The 18,922-nt window shown below is 43.8% G+C and overlaps 2 protein-coding genes across 3 annotated transcripts in view; one reads left to right on the top strand and one right to left on the bottom strand.

Moving 5' to 3' along the window:
• LOC137433495 (receptor tyrosine-protein kinase erbB-4-like) overlaps positions 1-18,922 on the bottom strand; it is a 538,358-nt gene that overhangs the window by 187,593 nt on the left and 331,843 nt on the right. For both annotated transcript variants that reach the window (XM_078785237.1, XM_068125823.2), the window contains exon 14: positions 4,489-4,579. In XM_078785237.1, the coding sequence (XP_078641363.1) occupies positions 4,489-4,579 (91 nt within the window). The remainder of the gene's footprint in view (positions 1-4,488; positions 4,580-18,922) is intronic.
• LOC144894123 (uncharacterized) overlaps positions 1-18,922 on the top strand; it is a 554,169-nt gene that overhangs the window by 164,167 nt on the left and 371,080 nt on the right. The gene's annotated exons all lie outside the window — the stretch shown is intronic.

Consider the following 18,922-nt stretch of genomic DNA (forward strand, 5'->3'; position numbering starts at 1 on the left):
TTAAATGGTAAATATTTGAAAACTTTATCATATAAATTCTTTGGACGATGATTTTCCTTCTTGCATTCATGACTAGAATTATATTATTTTTGGCCTGTCTACAAAAAATTCAGCTTCATAAACCCTATTGTCAACAGGTGCATGGAAATTATGTTAAATTTGACTCTTTAGGTTTGTCAAAAATTTTATAACCCATTGGGTTTTTTTTGTTTTTTTTTGTATACAAGATCGAGGCTCGTGAAAGAGCTAACATTAATCACACAAAAAGTCAAAACGAAACACAAAACACAAAAAACAAGGGGAGCAGCAGACAAGATGGGGAGAGAGGGGGAAGGACACAAACACAACATTTGAGAGCAGGGACATCGGGAGAAATGTGGAAGGGGGAGAGCTTGGGGGGAGATGGGAGACGTATAAAACATATGAACATTGCAAGGGCTCTGGGGTGAATTAGCGGGGGTAGAAAAGATCAAGGTTTTGGATGGGGGAAGATAAGAGATGGTGGTGAACAGCTGTTTTAAAGAGCTGGAGGGAGGAGTGGGATTGAAGAGAGTGAGGGAGTTTGTTCCAGAGGCGGGAGAAAAGGGGAATGAAAGAGTGAAGGTGAGCAGAGAGCGTAGATTTTGGCAGTTTAACCATAAGAGGGTTGCAGGCAGATCTTGTGCGACCTGAAGGAATATTGGGGGGACAGAGCACAGAGACAGCTGGGGGAGAAAGGCCCGAGAGGAGTCGGTAGAAGACGGAAAGACCACCAACCTGCCTGCGGTGAGTGAGTGAAAGGCCCTCGGAGGTAGCTTCATCGCAGGAGATTCCAATGATTCTGAAAGCTTTGGTTACAACAGCGTGAAGCCGAGCTAGGTGTGAGGCAGGAGCACCAGCCCAAAGGGGAGAGCAGTATTCCATTGAGCTGCGGATGAAAGCCTTGTATGTGGTGAGGAGTTCAGGTGTGCCAAGGAAGGACTTCACACGACGGAGGATGCCCAGTCGGTGACTGGCTTTGGAGGCCAGCTTGGAAATGTGGTTTTCCCAAGAAAGATCATGGCAGATAGTGAGACCCAAAAGCTTGAGCGACAGAACTTCTTGGAGAGGATTGTTGAGAAAGTAGATGGGAGGGTTTTCCAGTCGGTCCTTTTGGAGAGACATTGTAAGAGTGTGAGATTTGTCAGGATTGAAAGACATGTTCCACTTGTTTGACCAGTCTGTGATTTTGTCCAGGTCTGCAGAGAGTGAGGAGGCTGCAGACTGCCGATCTGAGGGATGAGGGTGAGGGTTTATCATGACTTACGATGATGATAACAACAATCACAAATATTTTCAATATTTTTTGTTACTTTAGTGCCCTCATGTTTGCCGTTTGGTCACGTTTGCCTTATATCTGCAGCCAAACTTGTCTTAAATATGTCAGAAAAAAATGTCTTCCTCATAAAAGTGCAAGGAAAGAGAGGGAAAATTTTTGGCATGGAAGGAAGTTAATTGACTCAGTATGGCTACAGCAGGTAGAGCAATGCAGCTTAATCCAAGCAAGATTTTTTTTTTATCTTTTAAAGAGATGTTATGGGGTTATTATTATTTATAGTTTAAATGTGGAAAGGACAACTGACTTTAAGTTCCAACTTCAAGGATGCCGTGCTCTGGTATGCAGCACTCCGGTAGTACTGCATCGGAACAGTAGTTTTTAGTCACGTTTGACCACAATGGAGATGAAACCTAGAATGAACGGATCGATGATGATTGCACTGCCACTGAGCTATCCTGCTTTGCTCTTAAATGCCAATAATGTTGCAAGAAATATTTTCCTCAACAAAATGTGCAATTGTGATGCAACTCTGATTAGATTTTGTTGTGGAGGGGGTTTTCAGCTTAACAAGCGTTACGCCTTGGTCCCCCGTCGGTGAAGTGATGTGAGTTGACAAAGTGGAAGACGCAAGGCGGCCATCTTGGATTTTGACGTGGCGACCCAATTTTCAAAGCGTTCTCCCTTATGCCGAGATACACCCACACACCGGATTAGAAGTTGGTAGTTCATTTATTTTTCAAGATATTTTGCTCACAACGTTCAGACATATATATGGTGGCGGCCATCTTGGATTTTGACATGGCGACCCAATTTTCGACAGCCTTCTTCCTTATGCCTAGATACACCCACACACCAGATTAGACGTTGGTACTTCGATTATTTTTCAAGATATTCCACTCACAAGGTTCAGACATACATGGCGGCGGCCATCTTGGATTTTGACGTGGCGACCCAATTTTCAATAGCCTTCTTCCTTATGCCTAGATACACCCATACACCAGATTAGAAGTCAGTCGTTCGTTTATTTTTCAAGATATTTCGTTCACAGGGTTCAGACATATATATGGTGGCGGCAGGGATGGCGTCATGGGGGGGGGGGGCATTCGCGGGCCATGCCCCCCCAAATGAGTTATTGTGCCTCCCCCGCCACTCGCAGGCCAAGCCTTTGGCGCCATTGGCTTTCATGATTATTACGCAAAATGTTGAATGATTTTTGGGTCTGTCTGCATTTATTCGGTAAAAGTGGAGAAAAATAGTCCATTTCAAATGATGGTCCAATGACGCGCACAGTGCAGTGAGTGAAAGAGTGAAAGAGTGAAAGAGTGAGAGACAGAGACGTGGCTTGCACATAGGCTATATTTTGTGCAGTGTGGGGGCACAGTGCAGTGTGTGTGTGTGTGTGTGTGTGTGTGTGTGTGTGTGTGTGTGTGTGTGTGTGTGTGTGTGTGTGTAAGAGGGAGACTTTGCAGCATGTTTTTAAATTGTAACTGGGTTGGTGTGTTGATTTTGACGGCAAACTCTTATTATCACGCATTTACATCATAGATTGAGTTCTCGAACGGCAGTTTGTGAACCCCCCACGGTTACCCGAATGCCCCCCGATTAGATTTGTTCTGACGCCGACTCTGGGTGGCGGCCATCTTGGATTTTAACATTGCGACCCAATTTTCAAAAGCGTTCTTCCTTATGCCGAGATACACCCACACACCAGATTAGAAGTTAGTAGTACGTTTATTTTTCAAGATATTTCGCTCACAAGGTTCAGACATATATATGGTGGCGGCCATCTTGGATTTTGACGTGGCGACCCAATTTTCAATAGCGTTCTTCCTTATGCCGAGATACACCCACACACCAGATTAGAAGTTGGTACTTCGCTTATTTTTCAAGATATTCATCTCACAAGGTTCAGACATACATGGCGGCGGCCATCTTGGATTTTGACGTGGGTTGCACCTACACACCAAATTAGCATTCGGTCCTTCGCTTACGCACGCATGCACGCATGCACGGACGGAGGGGAAAACCATAGTCCCCCTTTCGCTCCGCGGTGCGACGGGGAAAAATATTGTTGTTATTGCTTTTTTTTTTTAATGTTGAAGGCTCCAGTCACGGACTGTATAGGCCTCATCGAGGCCAGGCCTGAGTAAAAGAGAAGAAAGTAGATGATGAAAAGTGGATGATGTTTGTTTGCAAGAAAGAGAGATTAAAGCTAGCCCGGTAGCTATAGTCTGAGTGATTGTGCAGTGGTTTATGATCACCTACCACACATGCTTCCTGACACCTAGCTCGGCTTCCTGCTGTAGAAACTAAAGATTTCAGAATCATTGGAATCTCCCACGATTAAGCTAACTCCGAGGGCCTTTCACTTACTCACCGCAGGCAGGTTGGTGGGCTTTCTGTCTTCTACCGACTCCTCTCCGGCCTTGCTCCCCCTGCTCTCTCTGTGCTCTGTTCCCCCAAATATTCCTACAGGTCGCACAAGATCTGCCAGCAACCCTCTTATGGTTAAACTGCCAAAAGCTAGGCTCTCTGCTCACCTTCCCTCTTTCATTCCCCTTTTCTCCCGCCTCTGGAACAAACTCCCCCACTCCCTTCAATCCCACTCCTCCCTCCAGGTCTTTAAAACAGCTGTTCACCACCATCTCTTATCTTCCCCCATCCAAACCTTGATCTTTTCTACCCCCGCTAATTTTCACCCCAGATACACTTTTTTGAAATTCCAACTTCTTTCCTGGAAGTCCTTGCAGTGTCCATATGTTTTATACCTCTCCCCCCTCCCCCCACGCCCTCTCCCTCCCACAGTTCTCTCGATGTCCTTGCTCTCAAATGTTGTGCTTGTGTCCGTCCTTCCCCCACTCTCCCCATCTTGTCTACCGCTCCCCTTATTTTGTGTTTTCTGTGTTGGTTTGACTTTTTTTGTGATGAATGTTAGCTCTTTCACGAGCCTCGATCTTGTATACAAAAAAAAAAAAAAGAGTCCTCCACGAGTCTTGACTCTCTTTCTAAACAAACATTTTGTATGATTAATGCATAACAGATTTTGGTCTCTCTACAATATTGTAAAATTGGCTGATACATGTACAGTGAAGCACTCATTCCTTTTCTTCCTCTTTCCTTTTCATTCTTCCTCCACATTTAAAATTAAGAAGTCTTTAAATTCATTTTTCATCGAGAAAGAATACCCATACCTTTCCAATGCAGGTCTTCGAGCCATTCAAAGGCAGGCACTCGACATCGCATGGGACACAAGTAGAACCATTTATATATTCCCGATAAGGCCTGCAACATAAATGGAATTAAAAAGTGAAAGAGTGTGAGGATAGTATACATTTTCTTTCAAGATTAAAAATTTTCATCAGCTACCAGTCTTAAGAAAGAATAGATGTACCTATTTTAGCTTTTTATTTTTTATTTTTTTACCGTTGTAGCTTTTCCTTGCTGCTGAAGTTCTGATGTTTTTACGCATTGCAGTTAATTTAGAGAATAGCACAAGTCTTTTCATGCACTCACATCTGGGAAATATTCCATTAATTTTTGTTGGAGAATTTTTGTAATACCCAAGCTGCAGTTACACAGACTCAACAGGACTATCAGATTAACCATCCAATTGAGGGCCTTTCATACTGGTAGGGGAGATGATTCTCGGGTAGCAGAACATAATGCTTCCTTGGAATGCTCTGTGAGTTTAAGGTTGCTACCGCAAGGGTTATTTATTGTTTAAAAGTAACATTAATGGAATGTTGCTCATAATTCACTTAACTCGCAAAAAAGCTTTCCTACAACATGTATAATTTAGGACTGTTTTGTCACGTTATTGCGAAAGCACCAGTTTGCAGAATAACACCTTCCGTTGTGTCCTTCACTATATGAATTAAAAAGCCAACAAATTGTGTAGAACACATCTCGTGCAGGGGAAAAGAAGTATTTGGAACAAAACAATAAAATACATATGAAGAAACTCAATATAAATATGATTGTCGTATATTATTCCCAGTCTCATCTTTCTACACGCACGCAAATGCCTCGCTGGGCACACAGTTTCCTGAAAAGGCAAAAATAATTAGTTTTCCGGCAGCCATTCCATTGACAAGACTTTTAAAAGTGGGATCCACTGACTGGGCTTAACAAATCAGGCCAGGACACAGGACACTGCTTCACAGTAACGAGCTATGCTTTACAGCCTCTCACATTCTCCTGATGAGAAACAACAGATGTACGATGGACAATATGCGGTGTCGTAAGGTGATATTTGTTACATAACCTTTCAAAGTACTCTAGAAGAAATATTCACGACGTACATGTGTAAACATCAGACTTGTGCATTGATAGCAGGGTTAATTGGTTATGCCAAGGAAGCAAATCTTGTCTCTCAACTGAGCAGTATTGGATTTCTTGGCTCTAAGTCTAATTATATGCCGGTCACAAACAATGATGTTTGAAAATTGAGGCAAATATAATCGCTGCTTACAAGCTGTCAACGTGATACTCACATACAATAGCGGTTGAAAATTCGACATACCCCCCCCCCCCCCTCCCAGCTTCCCTCACCTACCCACTCGGCTTCACAAGGCCGACAATCGAGGACTTCTGCACACAGATTAGGATGACCCTCAAAAGACTGTCAAGATACTCAGAACTTACTTCCAAAGGATGCCTTAACCAAAGCTTCTTGCAATATATTTCCACGAGCAAGCCCTTAATTTTTTTTATTTTATTTATTCTTCACAGGTGCTTTGCTCATAAAAGAGCAATGTTGAGCTGACAGTGGGACAAACATCATGGGAATGTACCACTACGACAAGGGGAAATATGATGAGAGGAAACACCCAAACTAGGAATTAAGATAGCTGGGTTAGGAAAGGTTAATGGGGTAATAACGATCTTGGGTCAAAATTGGGGATGACGAGAGGCAGAGCACTAAGTCCTGCAGGGAAACATGACAGAGAACAGCCTCTGCAAGGTAGTTCCATAGATGGGAATAGAGAAGAATAAAACAGTTGACATGAGCAGTCAGCCTGGATTTTAAAAGTTTAATGACAAAGAGGTTACTAGAAGAACATGTGCATCCTGGAGGAGATACAGTCACGTGAAAAAGTAAGTACACCCCATGTAAAGTTTTGACTTTTTCAACATATTTCAACATACATCTATTTGATCTTCATTTCAACAATATTGATAGATGAAGGTGAAATAATATAACAAATATCATGAAACATTTACATTTTGTAGTTCATTGTATAATTTAAATAAACAGAAATGCAAATTTCGCATGTGGAAAAAGTAAGTACACCCTTGGCTCTAATAGGTGGTATTGCCCCCTTTGGCAGAAACAACCTCAAGTAGGCGTTTCTCATAACTGTCTACCAGTCTCTGACATCGACTTGGAGAAATTTTTGCCCACTCCTCCATGCAGAATTCTTTCACATGTGTGATGTTTGAGGAGTTTCTTGCATGAACAGCTCGAATCAAATCCCCCCACAACATCTCGATGAGATTTAGATCCGGGCTTTGACTTGGCCATTCCAGAACCCTCCATTTCTTTCTTTTCAGCCATTCCTTGGTGGATTTACTGGTATGTTTAGGGTCATTGTCATGATGCAAGATCCACCTTTGGTTGAGCTTCAACTTTCCGACAGATGGCCTCACATTATCCTCAAGCACCCTCTGGTACAATGAAGAATTCATAGTGGATTCTAAGATGGTGAGCTGCCCAGGCCCTGATGCAGCAAAGCTGCCCCAAACCATAATATTTCCACCACCATGCTTTACCGTTGATATCAGGTTCTTGTGGTCAAATGCTGTCTTTGGTTTTCGCCAAACATGTCTTCTGGTACTGTGGCCAAATAGCTCTACCTTTGACTCATCTGTCCAGAGCACATTGTTCCAGAAGTGCTGGTGTTTGCCTCGGTGTTCATTGGCAAACTTTAGTCTTGCCCTGATGTTCTTTCTGGACAGCAAAGGTTTCCTCCTGGCACACCTCCCATGTAGATCAAATTTGTGCAGCCTCTTTCTCATGGTAGACTCGTGCACTTTGACATCAACAGTGGCAACAGCTACCTGTAGGTCCCATGATGACATTCTGGGGTTCTCAGAGACTTCTTTCAGCATCTTCCGGTCTGCTCTCGGGCTGAACGTGCTGGGGCGGCCTGGCCTGAACAAGTTGGCAGTTGTTTGGAACCTTCTCCACTTGTCGATGATCTTCCGCACAGTCGAATGTTTGATTTAAAATTGTTTGGAGATCTTTTTAAATCCCTTCCCAGACTCAAAGGCATCTATAACCTTCTTTCTGAAGGCCTCAGAGAGCTCTTTTGATCTAGGCATGGTGATGCCACACACTTCAACAACAAAGAGCAAACCAAACTAAATGTCGGAGGTTTAAATAAGACAGGTTCCTCCAAGATGCTCTCTGACGATGTTCTAATCATTTTCACCTGAGCTGGTGCACCTGATTCAAATTTAAGGTATTTGAAGTAGTGATAAATGTAGGGGTGTACTTACTTTTTCCTCATGCGAAATTTGCATTTATGTTTATTTAAATTATACAATGGACTACAAAATGTAAATGTTTCATGACATTTGTTATATTATATCACCTTTATCTATCAATATTGTTGAAATGAAGATCAAATAGCTGGATGTTGAAATATGTTGAAAAAGTCAAAACTTTACACGGGGTGTACTTACTTTTTCACGTGACTGTAGGCTGACTTCAGTTGGAGGAATGAAGGAACAGAGGCAACAATATCGGAAAACAAATGGAAGAAAACATAAACCACCAATATGCTTGTGATATGAGAGCTCAACAGACTCTGTGCTCCAGCCTCATCATGGGAGATTCCAAACATTTTGAAAGCTTTAGATTCCACATAATCCAAGAGAGGCAGCTGTGATGCTGGGGTGACAACACATAGCAGAGATAATTATTATCATGAGCTAGGGCATCTGGCCTGTTAGCATTAGCTGGTGGATGTTAAAAGTTGCATGGTATCCTTTGTGAAGAGTTGGTGAGCTATCGCCAGCCCGCCAGCCAAATTCCTGCTCTCACCTACAGGGGGCTCTGCATCAATGGCAAATCAGCACCCCGAGTACATAATGTCACCCACAGCTATGTGCTGCATACAAAATAAGAAAAAAAACTGAGCTACAGGCAAGTGCCTTGTAGACTGTGAGAATAGCTCTGAAATTCCAAGGAAAGACTTGGATCAATGAAGGATGCCCAGGAATAGACCGGTCCAGGAATGGTCATGGCTGATGGTGAGCCCTAGAACTTCAAGAGACTGAATCTCTTCCAGTAGATTAGGAAGGAAATAGATAGGTGGGTTCGTTTGACAATCATTTCATAGCGATAGGGTGAGACTAACATTTTCCAGGACTGATGGACATGTTTAGCCAAGCATAGGGATATAAAGTGAAGTCATATGCAAAAAATGAAGTGAGGCCCTTGTTGCCCTATTCAGATTGCACAAGTCTTTTCATGCTCAAGACATGATTTCATGTCTTGAGCATGAAAAGACTTGTGCAATCTGAATAGGGCAACAAGATTGGGCCCAAAATACTGCCTTGGGGCACTTCAGCCTCCACTGTCAGAGGGGAAGAGCGTGTTCGATTGGCGACAATATAATGACTCTATGAGTGGAGAAAGTCAGAAATCGAGGAATTAAGGTGGAATTCTATGCCAAAGGCAAAGAGCTTGGCAAGCAAATCAGGATGCCACACTTTGTAGAATGCTTGAGATAGGTCCAAGGAGATGATCCTAACCTGTTGTTTGAGATTACGGGCCTCTGACCATTGCTGAGAGAGAAGCAGAACCTTGTCCAGAGTTGAGTGACCAGGGCAAAATCCAAATTTATGGTCACACATCAGATTGTTTGAAAACAGGAAGGATGACATCAGAAGCAATGATGGATTGTGAAGAAAGAAATACCTTGCTTAGCACTCACGGTGCTTTCCTGGAAAAGAGTGCAACTAGAACATGCGATAAAAGGGTTCATTATACCATTGTTTGTATTGAGATACGTTTATGAGCGCATTATTTCTTATGCATTAGCGGTATATGAGGGATTCATTTGGGGTAACGGAAATAGTGCTAACTAGAACGGGCACTCGGTAGAGCGCATACCTTCGCCGCAGCTATTGTTCTGTACTTGGCATGGGAGTGTAGGGAACAGAACAGTGAACAGTTTGGTGCTGATTTCATGCAAATCGGATAAGAATTGACCGAGTTATGACAAACAAGATCGGGCATTGAATTCTGAACATTTTGGCATTAGTTGCATGCCAATTGGATAAAAATTGACCGCGCTATGGTAAAAATACGATTTTGACCTTTTCGTGACCTTGACCTTGACCTTTGACCCGATTGCTCCCAAAATCTAATCAAATGTGTCCCGTATAATAACCAATCATCCCACCAAATTTCATGCAATTCGGTTGAATACTTTTTGAGTTATGCGAATAACATACACACACACACACACACAGACATACAAATAAATACACAGCGATCAAAACATAACCTTCCGCTTTTGCGAAGGTAATAATAATACAGAAGGTAAGGATATTAGTTTAAATATAAAAATATGTTTTCTTATTATAACATCAGTAAATATTAACAAAAAATATGCACAAACATCAATAACTAGAACGGGCACTCGGTAGAGCGCATACCTTCGCCGCAGCTACTGTTCTGTACTTGGTAAAAATACGATTTTGACCTTTTCGTGACCTTGACCTTGACCTTTGACCCGATTGCTCCCAAAATCTAATCAAATGTGTCCCGTATAATAACCAATCATCCCACCAAATTTCATGCAATTCGGTTGAATACTTTTTGAGTTATGCGAATAACATACACACACACACACACACAGACATACAAATAAATACACAGCGATCAAAACATAACCTTCCGCTTTTGCGAAGGTAAAAAGAATAATTTCCTCCTACTCCTCCAATTTGGTCACTGTGGGAGACAAGGTGGGAGAAGACTCATCCTAATCCAAAACGAAGGCGGAGTAAACAGAGCTGATTGGCTCAGAGCATGCGTGTGCATCCACTATAAATGGACGACTGGTGTGTATGAGACATGTTTTTTGTGGAGTTGTACTGGAGCTTTCGGATGTGGAGTGTGATTCCAAAATGATCGTCATCACCTCCTGAGTTGATTCGGCTAATTAACTACAAAGAATCCGGAAGAATTCCCATGTTTTAAATGCACGTTGTGTTAAGGTATATAGAGCAGCTTAATTCGTCCTTCCACTGCATGGCATTCTAAATACAAAATTAAAACTAGAACAATTCGACTGTGTCGCCAATATGCCTCCGCATTGTCCCACAAGGGGTAGATGCCATCACTCTGCATATGTATGGGTAGGGGAACACGTTTGTGAAGTTTCGTGTTGATCGGATAAGGTTCGTTTTTATATCCATTCGTTGGCTGCCAAACCACATGACCTATGACATCATCATTTTCAAACCATATGCAACAGTGCTGTTAGATGATATTTGTAAAATTTTGCATCGATAGGGTGAGCGGTTTCAGAGATATAATTATTAAATATTTTCCTTCAATCCATTATGGCTGCCAAACCATGTGACCTATGATGTCATAAATTTAATATTCCAATACAAATGGATCATAGATCATGTGCATGCAATTTCAGAATTTTAGGATAAGGAATTTGATTAAAACATTTTTGGCTGGTCTACCACTTCACCAATGATGTCATCATTATAATGCCTTTGTTCCCCATTGGGAGTACTTGACAATGGGCCAAGTTTCAAATTTTTCCATTCAGCTGTTTCAGAGAAATATATTTTTACTTATTTGCTTTTAATCCAAGATGGCTGCCATACCACGTGACCTATGACGTTACAATTATCATAAAAACATTTTGCATCGTGTCGCTACCCTGAAAGTTTTGTCTCAATCGGACATATGGTTGCTGAGGAAAACGAGGTTTCGCCGGTACGGACGGACGGACGGACAACCCATAAACATAATGCCTCCGGTGACTTAGTCGGTGGAGGCATAAACAAATAGTGATAACATTGTAACAAAGCATATATTGATTAATACTAATAATATTAACAACAATAATAATAGTAGTATCATTTGGCAATAATAATGACAAACGTATAATCCCCACTCTGGCCCAAGCACATCTGGGCTTGGTGAAAGGTAGGCTAACGCTCAAGCATTACAGCAGCCAGGTATTCCACAAGGCAGTGAAGGCAAACGAAAACTTGGTCCAATGGACAAACGGGCCCACGAGTACAGTACAGACAATGGCACCGGGTGCATTTACTCAGTGCGCATTGCGTGATCATTTTTTTCAGGAAAAATTTCTCGAGGACAAATACTTCTATATTAAGAATCTGTGTTCTATGGGGCAGCATTAGGTGAGGTATTGATGTAATTTGAAGCTAGCTCACTGGTCTATGATTGGTATGGTCTGTTTTGGAACCCTTATTGAGGATGTGAGTGATGCTTGCTAACTTCCAAGCAGAGGGGAGGTGACCAAAGGAGACAGACAAACTGGTCAGGGCAGCACTCGGCCATAGATGACGATGATGACTACGACTAGGGCAGATAGAGGAGAAGCAAGAACAGTATTTGAGAATATGGTCACTAATGGCATATTGGCCCATCTCTGAACCAGGGTCACGGCTGGACAGAAATTTTCTACCTTCCCGGGCGAGAAGGACACAGATTCCAATATAAATCACTGCGTCGGCGTAAGATGGGGGCAGCAGCGGCTGGGTTTGATACATGAGGTTTGGAGACAAAGACAGAGTTTAGACATAGTGCCTGATCTCATGCCGAGTCTCCACTAATGCTTTTGAGGTGAGGGACGGCATGGAGGGAGAACATATACCAGAGACAAACTGGATTCAGTGCCACCATGACTTGTGGGAAAGAGACTTGTTGGAGAGTTCAGGCTAGAGATTTGTAAGATGATGCTTTCTTTCTTTTCTGGATTTCTGGTCTTAAGAAACGCTTTTCGTGAGCTTTACGGAATGAGCAAAAGTTACTTTCAATCGGGTTAGCTTTCCATGTTGAGAAATACATCTACTCGCCTGCAACCTCTGTCCCACAATATTCAGTGTACCAAGATCCAGAGGCGGAATAGGAATGTCACAGACCAGATTAGATAAACTGATGCATGAGAAAAAGTAGACTTTTGTGAAAGTATTCCCAGGCAGAATCAATATCGGGTGTTATGGAGATAGTGCTACAATCCCTTTGTGAGAGGGCAGATTGAGGTCCCTGCCAGTTGGCCTGTGCGAACAGCCATATTCTGTGTCGTTGCGGTTACTCCCTTACAATAGCCAGCGAGATATACACTACCGTTCAAAAGTTTTAGAACACCTCAATTTTTCCAGTTTTTATTGAAATTTACGCAGTTTAATGTCTCAATGTTCTCTGAAATTAAGCATAGAACAAATAAACAATTGGAGATAAAAAAGATATCATAGAATAATTTTGTTTAACAAAATATAATTTAAATTTTTGACTCAGCAAAGTAGCCACCTTTTGCAGATATAACCACCGAACTCACTCGTGGCATTCTTTCTACAATGGAAATCAAATATTGTTCGGTAAGCTCTTCCCAACACTGTTGCAGAAGTTCCCACAAATGTGTTGCACTTGTAGGTTGCTTTGCTTTCACCCTTCTGTCCAGTTCATCCCAAACCAGCTCAATGGGGTTTAAGTCTGGAGACTGTGCTGGCCATTCCATGATTTGAGGTCGACCGTCTTGTTCTTTTCCTCGAAGGTAGTTTTGACATAGCCTGGAGGTGTGTTTAGGGTCATTATCTTGCTGTGGGATGAACCCTTGACCAACTAGGCATATACCAGAGGGTATTGCATGGCACTGCAAAATGCTGTGGTAGCCCTTTTGGTTCAGGGTGCCAGTAACTCTGTGCAAGTCACCGACTCTGGATCCAGCAAAAGAGCCACAGACCATCATGCTTCCTCCTCCATGTTTGACAGTTGGTGTCACACACTGAGGAAACATCCTATCACCTACTCGACGGCGTACAAAAACCCTGCGTGATGAACCAAAGATTTAAAATTTTGATTCATCGGTCCATAAGACCTTCTTCCAGTCTTCAGTCGTCCACTGGTGGTGCTTCATGGCCCAGGAAAGCCTCTTTTTCTTATTTTGCCATCTTAACAATAGCTTTCTTACTGTCACTCGACCTGTCAAACCTGCAGCTCGAAGCTCTTCACAGTTGAAACTGAGACTTGCTTACTTCGACTAGTGTTAAGCTGTGCTTGAAGCTGTTGTTCTGTGAGCCACCTATCACGCAAGCTGTTGACTTTCAGAAACTTGTCTTCTGATTCTGTTGTGGCTTTGGGTCTGCCAGACCTCTTCCTGTCAGAGTTTCCTCCAGTTTCCAATATACTACTTCCTGCAGTGCAATATTGTCTAAATAATGCTTCAGAGGGTGTAATAACAGTCTGTTCCAATACTGCTTTTATACAGACAGGGGGTTTGTAATCAAGTAATCAGCAGAGGTTGGGACACCTGTCGGAATTGTTTGCATCAACTTTCAAGGCTTCATTTACTTACATTGCTGCAGAACAGCTGTAAGTTGTTGACCCATTACTTGTTCTCTGAAGAAGGCCTTTTTTTTTTACAATACAACTGTGCAATTTATATTCTTTTCCCGTTTTTGCTAACCTAAACTTTTTTTTTTTAACCTGGAGCAGTTTATTGCTTACCTTTGTACCATTTCAGGTTATTATTCACTGGACTTTAATTGCTTAAATGGATTAATGGTTCGGTTGCGAGAGGACGCTGGCGTTGCATATTCGCCGCTTCTCCGACTGGATGGATGTACAGGGTCTGCTTCTACCTTTCTGACCTGACATCTCACACCTGTCCTGCCTTTTCACACCCGCACGTGCCGCGTGTTCTCCGGCTGGATAACGGAATCTGCTTTTGATGGTACGGAATACGGAATCGAAAGGCCCGCTCCCGTTGTTTGTGGCCGTGGCCTTGTTTGCCGGTGGCCTTGTGGCCTTGTTTGCCGCTGTGGTCTTGATTAGCGGCTGCAGTCGTTTGCCGCTGCGTTTGCCGCTGCGTTTGCCGCTGCGTTTGCCGCTTTGCCTCCTCGACCTTGGCCTCGTACTCGTCCCTTCGCTCCTGCCTGGCATGGCTCTGAAGTACTCCGCCGCAAGGCTTCTTCTGCTCAATACCCGCTCCACCCCATCATGCATCTCTGCCATCAAATCAAATGGACTCCTCCGACGACCCAGGTACATTCACCGTGGCTCCGGTCGCAAGTTTGTTTATTTGCAATCAGGTCACTCCATCCCCGTCCTCTGGTCGGCTCAGCGCACTCTCACTCTTCGTCCCAGCCCACCTGGTCACAGCAACCCACACGATCGCACCTCTTGCCTACGAACCCTGGCTAAATCACCTGAATTCATCCCTGCTGTTCAAAACAACATCAAGCTCACCCTGTTCAACACCCGGTCCCTCAACAATAAATGCCTCATCCTGAACGAATACATCCTGGATAACAAACTGGACTTTCTCTGTCTCACCGAAACCTGGCAACAACCTCTGGACTACTACACACTCAACCTCACCACACCCAGTGGATATTCCTACGTCAATAAACCACGCTCGGAGGGCCGAGGTGGTGGAATTGCCGTTATCCACCGTCAAGACATCAAGACCAACCTCATCTCCATCTCATCTGCTCCATCATTTGAACACCTGGCTTTAAAACTCTCTGGTCACACGCAGTCAGTCATGGCTGTCGTCTACCGCCCTCCCAAACCACACCCATCATTCCTGTCTGACTTCTCCTACTTTCTGACCCAGCTATGTTCCCTCTCCCCCTCAATCCTCCTCCTTGGTGATTTCAATATCCACATGGACTCCACTGACTCCACAATAACCACTGACTTCACTGATTTACTCACCTGCTTTAACCTCACTCAACATGTCGACTTTCCTACCCATATCCGTGGTCACATTTTGGACCTTGTCTGCTCCACTGGATTAAATTTGCACCATCTCTATGGCTCCGACCTCACCCTCTCTGACCACTTAGCCATCACTCTGACCATCAACATCCCCGCCCCAACACCAAGGCATTATCGCACAATCAACTTCCGTAAGCTAAACGCTCTTTCACCTACCTCATTCTCATCCACCCTCTCTGAAAAAATGTCCACTTCTCCCTTCATTGACCTCCACACCCCTTCCGACCTCACTGACTACTACAACCACACTCTCTCCTCCTGCCTTGACCAGCTTGCGCCTGTAAAAACCAAAACAGTTTCTTTCACCCATTCTGCTCCCTGGTTTACCCCTGAACTCCATCTGATGAAAACTCGTGCTCGCCAACTTGAAAGACTCCGCAATAAAACGGGTCTCACAGTTCACTCCCAAGCCTACAAGGACCACATACAACACTACAAAGATGCCCTCTCCCGCGCCCGCTCTGCCTACTACTCTCAAATTATCCACTCTGGCTCCGGAAACCCAAAAGCACTCTTCTCGACAATAAACAAACTCCTCCGCCCCCTGAACACCACCACCCAGTCATTCACAGTAGACAACTGCATCTCCTTCCTCTCTTTCTTCCAACGCAAAATTGACAACATCTACAACAGCTTGACCACCGCCGCACCCGCTCCCCCTCCAACCACCTGCCCCCCCTTGTCCTGCCATCCCCTGTCTCGGTTCTCCCCAATCTCTCCTACTGACCTCTCTGAACTCCTCATAGGAATGAAAACTGCCACCTGCACTCTTGACCCCATCCCCTCCAGCTTTGTCAAAGCCTCCCTCCCTGCTCTCTCTCCACTTATCATTGCAACAATAAACTCCTCCCTGTCTACAGGCATCGTCCCACCTTCCCTCAAAATTGCTGCTGTTACCCCCATTCTAAAAAAACCTGGTCTAAACCCTGACACCCTAAACAACTTCAGACCCATCTCCAACCTACCCTTTCTGTCAAAAGTTTTGGAACGCGCTGTAGCCACTCAACTCAAACATCATCTCTCTGCCAATAACTTGTATGAAACATTCCAATCCGGATTCCGCTCCAACCACAGTACTGAAACTGCTCTCCTCAAAATCACCAACGACCTTCTCCTCTCCTCTGACGCTGGCAACCTCAACATTCTCGTCCTCCTCGACCTCAGCGCTGCCTTTGACACCATCGATCACACTATCCTCCTCACCCGACTTGAATCCACCTTTAACGTCACCGGCACTGCCCTCTCTTGGATTAAATCATACCTCTCTGACAGATGCCAGTTCATCTCCATCAATAACTGCAAATCCCCCACTGCTCCCCTCCCCCAAGGTGTCCCCCAAGGTTCAGTTCTTGGCCCCCTCCTCTTCATCCTTTACCTGTCCCCGCTCGGTCACTTAATCCGCCGTCATGGTCTCCAATTCCACTGCTTCGCCGATGACATCCAGCTTTTCATCTCCACCAAGTCCGTCTCCACCGACACCCACTCTATCCTGACAAACTGCATCACTGAAATAAAATCCTGGCTTCAAATCAACTTCCTCAAGCTTAACTGTGATAAATCTGAAATAATCATCATTGGCCCAAAAACGCTCACAAAATCCACCCATAACTTTGCCCTCAACATCGACGGTATCCCAGTATCCACCTCCCCTCACATCCGGAATCTTGGCGTCATCTTTGACCAAACCCTTTCCTTCGACAAATACACTAAACAGATCACAAAGTCAGCCTTCTTTCACCTGAAAAACATTGCCCGTCTCCGCTCATCCCTCTCCTCCACGGCTGCAGAAACCCTCATCCACGCCTTCATCACCTCCCGTCTGGACTACTGCAATAGCCTCCTCTATGGTTCACCCTCAAAAATCACCAATAAACTCCAATACATTCAGAACTCCGCTGCCCGTCTACTCACTCATTCCCGGACCCATGACCACATCACCCCCGTCCTTTACAAGCTTCACTGGCTCCCCATCCCCCAGAGAATCCAGTACAAAATCCTCCTCTTGACATACAAAGCCCTCCATAACCTGGCCCCATCCTACCTGGCTGACCTCCTCTCCAGACACACTCCCACCCGCAACCTCCGCTCTGCTGGTACCAACCTCCTGACCCCCTCCATCCGGACCAAATTCAGATCCTGGGGGGACAGGGCCTTCTCCATCGCTGCTCCCACCCTCTGGAACTCACTACCTCACACCATCAGAGACTCCTCCTCACTCACCACATTCAAAACATCACTAAAGACCCACCTGTTCAACGCTGCATTCAACATTCAACCCACAGCATTTAACCCCTGACTATCTCTTCTCCTTCTCCCTCCTTTTGCTTTAAATATTTCCCTATTGATTCTTGTCTTGTCTTTTTGATTCTTGTCTTATATATATGCCGTATATCGCTGCTGTTTGTTTTCTTGATTCTTGTCTTTTTGCAATTGTTGTTTTCATGTATTGTTATGCATTATGTTTTCCACTCTGTCAAAGCGCCTTTGGGCTTCTCGAAAAGCGCTATACAAAATAAATGAATTATTATTATTATTATTATTAAATTTCAATAAAAACTGGAAAAATTGAGGTGTTCTAAAATTTTCGACCGGTAGTGTAGGCCTTCATAAGCAAGTGATCAGAAGAGCAAACAGGGACAGAAGGGGAAGAAGAGACATTGGATGGAAAGTTAGTCATTACTCGGTCCAGGATGTTGGATTACCAGGAGTTGAAATCCAGGTTGGGAAGTTGACAGATTGGGTCAAGCCCACAGAGATGCAGAAGGTCTTTTCTTTACAATGCCATGTCTGGTCATTGCCGAGCCAACACCCAAGGAGGTGCTGGCATGGTGACAGTTGAAATTGGTGATTACTATTTGATCCATGTTTAGAGGAAATGTAAGTGTATAGAGAGTCATCATCATTGTGTGGACTCAAGTGAGAAAGACACTTGTTATACTCGGTGGTTGCCTCATTACAAATCTTGAAAATGTAGCTTGCCAAGAACACTCGGGCTTGCCTGATGTTGAAGTCCAAGAGACTTTCTTTGACCAACTTCTGGGAAATATACAAAGACACGCACATTGGCAACGTGGTTATTTTTCGTAAATCAACTGGGTTTGGTGTCATGTTTCAAATTTCAAAACAACTTCTGGTGTTCTTTATACCATCTGAAAGGAATTCAACGAATGCACATCATTCACTGTGGGTGAGTTGTTGTTCAGCATAAAATATTAATCATTGGAGATTGAATGCAAGGGATTTTATAGTGAGGTAGAGAGGTTATTTGGATGGAGAGGAATAATGCCAAAGTTCTGCTCTGCATAATAGCAGCGAACACGGAGAGAACGAAGAGGAAAATGCCATTTAAAGAGAGATACCATTGCACATTCGAGCAGATGCTCCACATAAGCTCGGTAATGAATGTAACACACGACATTGACACAATCATGATGGTATTGCTTCAATGAGGTTCAACCTTGAACTGTTAAGGTGCAGCTTCGCAGTCGGCGCATTGCCCACCAATATGCACGACACATGTTCAGTGGGTCATTGGAGGAAAGCCATCAGCATAATGTAGGCAAATCAAACGACAACAGAAAAACAATGATTATGAATGCAGCAGATAGAACAAAGTC

The sequence above is a fragment of the Myxine glutinosa genome, chromosome 10 (genome assembly GCF_964187855.1).
Source record: "Myxine glutinosa chromosome 10, kmMyxGlut1.1, whole genome shotgun sequence".
Lineage (NCBI taxonomy): Eukaryota > Metazoa > Chordata > Myxini > Myxiniformes > Myxinidae > Myxine > Myxine glutinosa.